The 9,752-nt window shown below is 43.6% G+C and overlaps 1 protein-coding gene across 1 annotated transcript; it reads left to right on the top strand.

The window, feature by feature from the left end:
• Positions 1–7,300: 7,300 nt before the first annotated feature.
• Positions 7,301–8,236, top strand: LOC140261841 (taste receptor type 2 member 40-like). The gene has a single exon (XM_072355697.1). The coding sequence runs from the start codon at positions 7,301–7,303 to the stop codon at positions 8,234–8,236; it is 936 nt and encodes a 311-aa protein (XP_072211798.1).
• The last annotated feature ends 1,516 nt before the right edge of the window (positions 8,237–9,752 follow it).

A 9,752-nucleotide genomic window follows, 5' to 3' on the forward strand; every position in this document is an offset into this window, starting at 1 on the left:
GGATGTAGAGGCAGGCCCACCTGTGAGGGAGCCTCGGGGTAAGCGGTCACACCCACACCTCAAGACTTCCTCCACAAGGAAGGATAGAAGGGTAGTTGTCATAGGTGACTCCCTTCTGCGAGGAACAGAAGGCCCTATATGCCGGCCCGACCCTACACACAGAGAAGTGTGCTGCCTCCCTGGGGCGCGAGTCAGGGACATTGCTGGGAGACTTCCCAATCTGATCCAGCCTACTGACTACTATCCCCTGCTGATAATTCAGGCTGGCAGTGAGGAAGTCAGTAGGAAAAGCCTGAAGGTCATAAAAGATGATTTCAGGAGACTGGGGAGGGTAGTTGAAGGTGCAGGTGTACAAGTGGTTATTACATCTGTACTTTCAGTGACAGGGAGGGATACTGAGTTGGGCCTAAAAACCCACCTCTTAAACAAATGGATAAAGAGTTGGTGCAGACATAGGAGTTTTGGTTTTTTTGATCATGGGAGAATTTACTCAGCTCCTGGCATGACGGCTGCAGATGGAAGCGGCCTGTCTCCAAGGGGTAGGAGGGTTCTAGCCGAGGAACTGTCAGGACTTATTGACAGGTGTTTAAACTAGGAACGAAGGGGTAAGGGGACAAAATGAGGGCCGCTGGGTCTGAGGCGGCAGTTCAAGGCTTAAAGCAGAGCGTGTTGGGTGCTGACAAAGGGGTTCAAAGGCGTGGAGAGGGGTGGGGAGATGCTCCTTCTCTCAAGTGCCTGTATACTAATGCGCGAAGCATGGGAAATAAACAGGAAGAACTGGAGTTTTGTGTGCGATTGCATGGCTATGATCTCATTGCGATCACAGAGATGTGGTGGGACAGCTCGCATGACTGGAATGTTGTCATGGAGGGCTATGTCCTTTTTAGGAAAGATCGGCTAGCAAGGCGGGGTGGTGGAGTTGCTTTTTATGTGAGAGAGCAGCTAGAATGTATTGAACTCCACCTGGGGGAGAGTGATGTAGCAGTAGAGAGCTTGTGGGTGAGAATCAAGGGCCAGGCTGGTAAGGGGGACACTGTTGTGGGTGTGTACTACAGGCCTCCTGATCAGGAGGAGGAGGTTGATGAGGCCTTCTGTAGCCAGCTGGAAGTAGCATCACGCTCCCGGGCGTTGGTACTTTTGGGGGATTTCAATTATCCAGATATTTGCTGGATGACCAATATGGCCAAGCATGCGCGGTCCAGACAATTCTTGCAGTGTATTGAAGATAACTTTCTAATGCAGATGGTCGAGGTACCGACGCGGGGCGGGGTGCTGCTGGACCTTATTCTCACCAACAAGGAAGGACTCGTTAAGGAAGTAAAAGTCGGGGGTAACTTGGGTTGTAGCGACCATGAGATGGTGGAGTTTGAGATCCTGAGCGGAGGAAGCAAAACAAAAAGTAGGATTGCTACCCTGGACTTCAGGAGAGCCAACTTTGATCTCCTTCGGGACTTACTTGGGTCCATCCCATGGGCCAGGGTGCTGGAAGGCAAGGGGGCCTGTGAGAGCTGGCTAGCATTCAAATGGCTCCTTTTCCAGGCTCAGGATCGATGCGTCCCTGTAACTAAGAAGTCGGGAAAAGGTGCCAGGAGACCTGCGTGGATGAGTAAGGAACTCATGTGCAAGCTCCGCAGAAAGAAGAAAGTACACGATATGTGGAAAAAGGGTCTGGCCACTTGGGAACAATATAAGAATGTAGTCAGGGACTGCCGAGATGTGACCAGGAAGGCTAAAGCCCACCTGGAGCTGAATCTAGCTAAGGAGATAAAGGATAATAAAAAAGGCTTTTTTAAGTACGTTAACAGCAAAAGGAAGGCTAGGGAGAATGTGGGCCCCATACTAAGTGAGGGGGGTGTTCTGGTAACGGGGGATGCTGAGAAGGCGGAAATACTGAACGCCTTCTTTGCCTCTGTCTTTAGTGAAAGGGCTCTCCCCCAGGAATCCCAGGTGGTTGATGAGAGAATCTGGGGAATGGGAGATTTCCCTTTAGTCAGGGAAGAGGTGGTCCGTGAGTGCTTAGGAAACATTAATGTCCATAAATCCATGGGACCTGATGGGGTGCACCCGCGGGTGCTGAGAGAGCTGGCGGAGGTTATTGCTGAGCTGCTCTCTGTAATTTTCAAAGGTCTTGGAGAACTGGGGAGGTGCCTGAAGACTGGAGGATGGCCAATGTCACCCCAGTCTTCAAAAAGGGCAAGAAGGATGACCCGGGTAATTATAGGCCAGTCAGCCTCACCTCTGTCCCAGGGAAGGTGATGGAACAGCTTGTGCTGGATGCCATCTCCAGACAACTGGGAGAAAAGGAGGTTATCAGGAGTACTCAGCATGGGTTCACCAAGGGGAGGTCGTGCTCGACCAACCTGGTGGCCTTTTATGAAGATGTCACTCGCTGGGTGGATGGGGGGAGAGCGGTAGATGTAGTCTACCTTGATTTCAGTAAGGCTTTTGATACAGTCCCCCATGACATCCTTATAACAAAGCTGAGGAAGTATGGGATAGATGAGTGGACGGTGAAGTGGATCGAGAATTGGCTGACTGGCAGAGTGCAGAGGGTTGTCGTTGGCGGTGCGGTGTCTGGCTGGAGGCCTGTGACTAGCGGTGTCCCCCAGGGGTCTGTGCTGGGTCCAGTCTTGTTCAACATCTTCATCAACGACCTTGATGAGGGGATAGTGACCACCCTCAGCAAGTTTGCTGATGACACGAAGCTGGGAGGATTGGCTGACACGCCTGAAGGCTGTGCGGCCATTCAGAGAGACCTGGACAGGCTGGAGAGCTGGGCAGTAAGAAACCGGATGAGGTTTAACAAAAGCAAGTGTAGAGTCTTGCATCTAGGTAAAAATAATTGCATACACCAGTACAGGTTGGGGGAAGACCTGCTGGAGAGGAGCTCTGCTGAGAGGGACCTGGGCGTCCTGGTGGACAACAGGTTGGCCATGAGCCAGCAGTGTGCCCTTGTAGCCAAAAAGGCCAATGGCATTCTGGGGTGCATTAAAAAGAGCGTAGCCAGCAGGTCAAGGGAGGTGATCCTCCCCCTCTACTCTGCCCTGGTGAGGCCTCATCTGGAATACTGTGTCCAGTTCTGGGCTCCCCAGTACAAAAAAGACAGGGATCTCTTGGAAAGAGTCCAGCGGAGGGCCACAAAGATGGTGAAGGGCCTGGAGCATCTCCCCTATGAGGAGAGACTTAGGGAACTGGGTCTGTTTAGCCTTGAGAAAAGAAGGCTGAGAGGGGACTTGATCCAGGTTTATAAATACCTGAAGTGTGGGAGCCATAGTGGCGAGGCTGGTCTCTTTTCAGTAGTGCGTGGGGACAGGACTAGGGGAAATGGGCTGAAACTTCAGCATAGGAAGTTCTGCACGAATGTGCGCAAGAACTTCTTTACAGTGAGGGTGACGGAGCACTGGAACAGGCTGCCCAGGGAGGTGGTGGAGTCTCCTTCTCTGGAGATATTCAAGACCCGCCTGGACTCCTACCTGTGCGACGTGGTGTAGGGAGCCTGCTTTGGCAGGGGGGTTGGACTCGATGATCTCTAGAGGTCCCTTCCAACCCCTACAATTCTGTGATTCTGTGATTCTGTAACTCCCTCCCAGTTAATCCCAGTGCACTCCGCCATCTCCAGCTTTTCCACCACTCTCTGCAGGAGTGGTAGAGGAGGAAGGGATGAATCTGTGGGTTTGGGTTTGTGGGATTTTTTTTGCTTTAGATTCTGTGCTCCATGTCTATTTCTACAGAGAGGGTTTGGCAGATTCTTGCAGACTCTCCCAGTTGTGCTTTAGTTGTTCTGTCATAACAGCTAAATGGAGCATCAGTCTCATTCGAGCAGCCTTCAGAGAACAAACCAGAGACATCCGAATGTTAAACAAGCGTGCTGTCTCACAGACACAAGCAGCCTTGGCATGGCTGCCTGGGAAGGAGAGTGATCAGAAGAGTGATCAGAAGCACAGCACACAGCAGAAGCGCTGGATTCCAACAAACCGACTTCCTCCAGTTTTCCAAAACTGCCACAGCGCTGAGCAAGCTGCAGGAAGACAAGAGCTTCCCTGTGTGCAGTGCTGGAAATGGCATATCTTGACCTGAGCAGGAGCCACACGAAGCAGCGGGACTGATATGTACTATACCAAGGAATTAGTAAAAATGTAAATTTTGTTATGGTAGTGGGAAGACACAAGTGTTTCACTGCCTTGTTTGAACAGTTAGCAAAAAAATGCAGTCCCTTGTCTGCATGTATCATTGTGCACAGCTGAGACAACAAAGGTGGGAGGCAAAATGGGAGAGCAAGGGAAGTAGAAATAAAATATTCAGTGCCTTTTTATGCAGTAAAGGATAGGAATGCTTTCTGCATCACTGTACTGGATCTGTAGAGCTTTATTTCCTACAGACCTACAATCAATTACTTACTGAATTATTCAATCTGGAACACAGGAAGTTCCGTGTTAACTCAAGAAAGAACTTAATCAGCATCGGAGTGATGGAGCACCAGATCAGGTTGCCCAGAGATGTTATGGAATCTCCTTTTCTGGAGATATTCAAGACCCATCTGGAAACCTATCTGTGTAACCTGCTGTAGGAAACCTGTCTTAGCAGAGGATTTGGACTTACTGATCTCGAGGGGTACCTTCCAACCCCTAAAGCTCTGTGATTCTGTGTGATTCTGTGTGTTCTGTGCTAGAACAACTGATTTACTCTGGGGAAAATGGAGATTATTAGCTGAATTTCAGCAAAAACCTGTGCATAAATGGCAAATGGGATCGAAAAAATGAGTGCCATGATTTAGTACCTGCATCCAAAGATGTTCTTCTTCCATTTGAATATTTGTGAGGTACCCATTAAAACTAAGGATGGAAATAAACTGAAATTACAGCCACACCCTTGAACCATTGGGTCTCACAGTGTTAAATAGAGATTCTCAAAAATAACAAACCATATTCAAGCACACTGCTTTCACAAGTATTCTTAATATTTTTGTGATAACAATTTTTTTGCATTATTAAGATTTAAAATATTATTTCATCTTCATTTCTATTCTTGTATGTAATTTACAGTGGTGCAATTATATACTTAAAGAACTCTATAGTTAATAAACATTTGAAGACTGCTGTCCTAGACAACCATAGATGGCATTACAGTATTTGTAAGTTCTAACTAGTCAAAGAAACAGTCTTCAAGAAAATACCTCAAAGCTTTTGCTTTAAAATTTGCCTGCATACTCAACTGTACTACTTAAAGAAATTCCTATGAATTCATTTCTGAAAGTCCTTTGTACTCATTCTTCAGTGTCCTATCCTACTTATAAGACACCCTTCTCAAGCTTTACCACTAAGCCCGAATCTGTTCAATCAAAAGAACCTTTACGATTTTTTCTTCTTATATCAGGAAACTGTTTGAATTCACTACTTTTAGCAAGTAAGCAGAATGGTTAAAATATGCACTTTCCATACTGGGGCAAGACGCAGACTCTATTAACACTTATGCCATTTCTCCCACACAGTATTAGTTGTGTTTCTCCAGATTTCAAATCACTAAGGTGAATCTTGTATATTTTCTTTGCAGGAGAGCAGAGCAAAGTGGATGAGTGGAGCACTTTGATGAAATAATTTTAAATTTAAATTGTCTGTATGCAAATTGATTAGTCTAATTTGGGGCATTCAAAACAAGCATATAGTGACAACTATAACATTTTAAAAGCCCCTACGCAGGAGCAAAACATGATAACCCACTTTGTAATAACCATTTTAAGTTACCTGATAAAAATGAGGAGTCTCCTGTTTGGTTTCTTAACATACAACAGCCCACAGTGAATATGTCTCATCAACTCAAAAGGGATATATCAAGAAACTGTGCAATTCAGGAAGAGACTTAGGCATCAGGTATAATGTACAAGTATAGGCATTAAAAGCGAGACATCAGTTACCTGAGATCAAATCTGTGGTAAAGAAAAAAGCAAACAACAGCTCAGCTCCTCCAAAACCCTAAACATGAGTTCATTCCACAGTGTTAGGCTGTCAAGAAGTCTGGTGACATCTCCTCTTCCTCTAACAGTGCAAGGAAAATTACTCCATTTCCTGGTGATCACTGAAGATAGACACCAGGGAAGAAAAGGAAAGAAAATGCTCACATCTTCACTCAAGGAAGTGAAAGACCTAAAAATGCTCTCCTACACAAAGTACTCTTTTCCATCTGCCTTTCCAAGGAAGAGAGATTATTAGTTATCTTGGTAATATCACTTTCAAACTACTTCCTTGCAGTTAAAATGCTTCTTTGTCGTGTTAAATGGGACAGGATCCCTCTGTCTTCTTCCGCTTCTGTGTAGCAGTTAGAATCTCTAACTGAAAGTCAGAAGAGGTAGCCTTATATTCTTCCAGCCAGAACAAGTAATCTATAGACAATTATGCTCCAGCATAGCAGGTACATAAAAAATAGTATCTAGAAGTGGAAATCTGTGCTTACTTCATCAATTATCTTGTTGAAATGAGATGCTAATCACTGTAATTCATACCTGTTTCATCATTTGGCTTTAGTGTGGCTGGTTTGAGAGGTGAAGCTGAACCTATATTCTTTGTTTTGTTAGGAAAAGTCAAGCGGTAGCCAAGTTCAGAATGTCTTTACTGCAAGCCTATGGCCCACCATGAGAATTCTGACTAAACAGTTGCACATGTGGAGGAAGTGGAAGGTAAGGGAAAAGGAATGAGGAGGACCATCCTGTGGACCTCCAAGTAGGTCTCCCAGTTTCTCCAAGTACGAGAGATACACACGGAGAACCTGCAATACACGTGAGCATGTGACCACAGGGAGAGACATGACCAAAAGTTACTCACTCCATCCATTCATCCATCCATCCTGACTACATAAACTTTAGTCTTTTTAAACCACAACAGTCCTGTCCAAAAATCTGTCCTCTTCACCACAACATCCTCATGTCATTTTTCATGCGGAATCCACTTTACCAAACATAGCTCCCTTTTTAGCGAAGAGCAGTGTGACCCCAAAAGGAAATAATCACAAACATAAACTTAAAAATACATCTGAACCCTTTAAATTCAAATTCTTTCTTTAATATGAAAAGACAGTAACAGAATCCTTATCAGATTTGCATACTTTGAGATAGCAGCTGGGCTATCAATCATCAGAAATGTAGAATAAAATAAATATTTAATGGCTTACTATGTGAGTTCCTCCTCTGAGGTAAATAGGTGATCATGTGATGAGAGCATCTGGTTGGGTTTAATATTACTAAGCGTATTTAGAGCTTTTAGGAGCCTATGAAAAGCTGAGTGGAACTTGTGAGCTCCTAGGAACTGCAATGTCTAGTTTATTTTCTTCTATTTGTCTAATAATTGCTATAATTGAGTCAGTGATGGGACTTCTAGGAAATGGGACTATCTTGGCTGTCAGTTCAACAAGTTGCATCAGGAGCAAAATATTGTCTTCCTATGATGTGATTATGATCTTTCTGAGTTTATCCAGGTTTTTTTTGGAGTTGTGGATGATGCTGGATTGCTTCCTACTTATTTTTTGTCAACCTTCCTTTTATAAAGACAATTTATTTGTAACCTTCAAGACTGTTTTTATATTCCTGAACTCTTCTAGTTTTTGGTTTGCTGCCTGGCTTAGCGTCTTCTATTGTATCAAGGTTGCCATTTTTAACCAGTCATTCTTCATCTGTCTGAAGCAAAGGATTTCCAGTCTTGTACCCTGGATACTGATAACATCATCTCTTTTTTCCATTGCGACCTCTCTTCCTTTCTCCTGGGATACCTACTATGCACACAGCAACTTCACTACTCCTTTAACCATGACAAACTCTTCAGAAAGGATCGCCACAAGGAAAACCAATATTTTGTTTTTGGTCCTTCTCTTTAATTTTGGTATAGCCTTGCCTTCAATAATGTTTGTTTTTTCAAGCATCCTGCTGATTAGATCTCTGTGGAGGCACACCAGACAGATGCAAAATAATGCAACTGGCTTCAGGGATCCCAGCTTAGAAGCTCTTACTGGTGCCATCAGGACAGTCTTCTCTTTCCTCCTCCTGTACACTGCAAACTTTATTGCTTTGATTCTCATTTTATCTGGCATTTTCACACCTTCAAGCATCGAGGAAGCTCTATGTGTTGTTGTAGCGGCTGCCTGTCCTGCAGGACAATCTATGGTCTTAATCTGGAGCAACCCCAGATTTCGAGAGCTGCCCACTAGCATTTTGCACCGCATAAGCTGTTGTGTCAGAGTTGGATGCAGCTGAAAGACAAGCTAGCCTGCTCTTTCCAGTTTAGATCGAATCAATTAAATCGAAGTCACCGTAGCTACAAAATAATAGAAACATGAAAGAGTAGATTATAGCCCTGAAATAGCATCATTAAAGAGCTGAGATGTTAATCTGTTTGAATGTGATTCTTATGATGGATAGTTTCCTAAGTTTCCTCCTTTGTTTTGCAAAAGATGATTGATTGCCTGTGGATCTTCCTGTGATCACTGAATTAGTAATCAGCATCTGTGTTCCCCCCCAAAAAAAAGATGCTTTATCAAATTCTCTAAAAGTGTATCATAAGGGATAACAAGAAAAAGTTTTTTCTCAGTGTCAGACTTTTCTGAAAAATGGATTGAAATGTTACTATTTCGTGTTTTGCTGTGGAGAACGAGCTCCTCAGATTCAGACCCACTGAATCATCAAAAGTTTCTAGAAACCAGAACATCTCCATCAAGTGTCTCTTCACGACAGTGTGTCCTCTAATACTTTTCTACACGGGGATTCCTTTGGCTTTAGAAGTGAATTGCAATTTCCTTGACAAATCACATACTTGTAAGTCTGAAACAACAGATAATTTTTTTTCACTAGAAATGGAATTATATAAACTTTTTCAGGTGGAGTGAAAATTTGGATTTCATATGTGGCTTGTGTCTTCTGTTGTGATTCACATTGGACTGACTCCATTCTCATGTGTAATATCTGGTTGGTGTTGCCTCACAGTCAATCTGTTTGAAGAAATTTCTGTGTATTTAATTGGAGTTTGCACTGAAATGTGATTTATATTTTTTTTTACACTTAAATCCAGATAAGAAATTTTAAAATCCAGATTAAAAAAATATTTTTCTTGTTGTTTATCTTCTTACAACATAAACTGGTTTTACGGGTACGAGTAGTGGCTTGCAGGTTGGTTTTGTACAATGTTTAACATAGGTAGTGAGAAATCAGGACTGTGTCAATAACACCATTGTTAGCAAAGCATCCGCAAATCACAGTTTTTTATAGCTTAGCACCATGGATTTTTATAGCATTAGCACACTTTCCGACATTTGATCTATCTTCCCTCCTCCCTGTGCTGTCCATTTGCCAGCCTCAGGCAGAGAACTCCTCATATACCCAAGAACAGAAACAAGCAAGACGTATGAGTATATTTAACCCATAAAACAGATATTTTGTCCTTCTCCAGGCTGAGTTATCAGTGATGTAGCTACTCAACAGGACATCCTGAACAGGCTTTATGACATCAGTTGCCTTTCTTCTCACTTGCCCCCCTAATGAATAAACAAGCTAGCCATGTTACTTAATAAACATAACATTTGAAAGAGATTCCTGTGTTGTTTTTCAAACTCAAAACTCTTCCCTCCAAGGCTTTCTTTTTACTGTGTTATGTAAAAATATTATCTGTACATCAATATGCATCTTGGAACCTAAGAGGGCAAGTAGATAGAATCACTGGAAGGCAAGTTTCTAGAAGACTACCTTCTAGTCTACTTTCTAGTCTACCTTTCTTTCT

The sequence above is a fragment of the Excalfactoria chinensis genome, chromosome 1, assembly GCF_039878825.1.
Source record: "Excalfactoria chinensis isolate bCotChi1 chromosome 1, bCotChi1.hap2, whole genome shotgun sequence".
In the NCBI taxonomy this organism is placed as follows: Eukaryota; Metazoa; Chordata; class Aves; order Galliformes; family Phasianidae; genus Excalfactoria; species Excalfactoria chinensis.

Bases quoted from the DNA above. Each gene is read 5' to 3' on its own strand.
- LOC140261841 (XM_072355697.1), top strand. From the start codon at position 7,301: ATGTCTAGTTTATTTTCTTCTATTTGTCTAATAATTGCTATAATTGAG.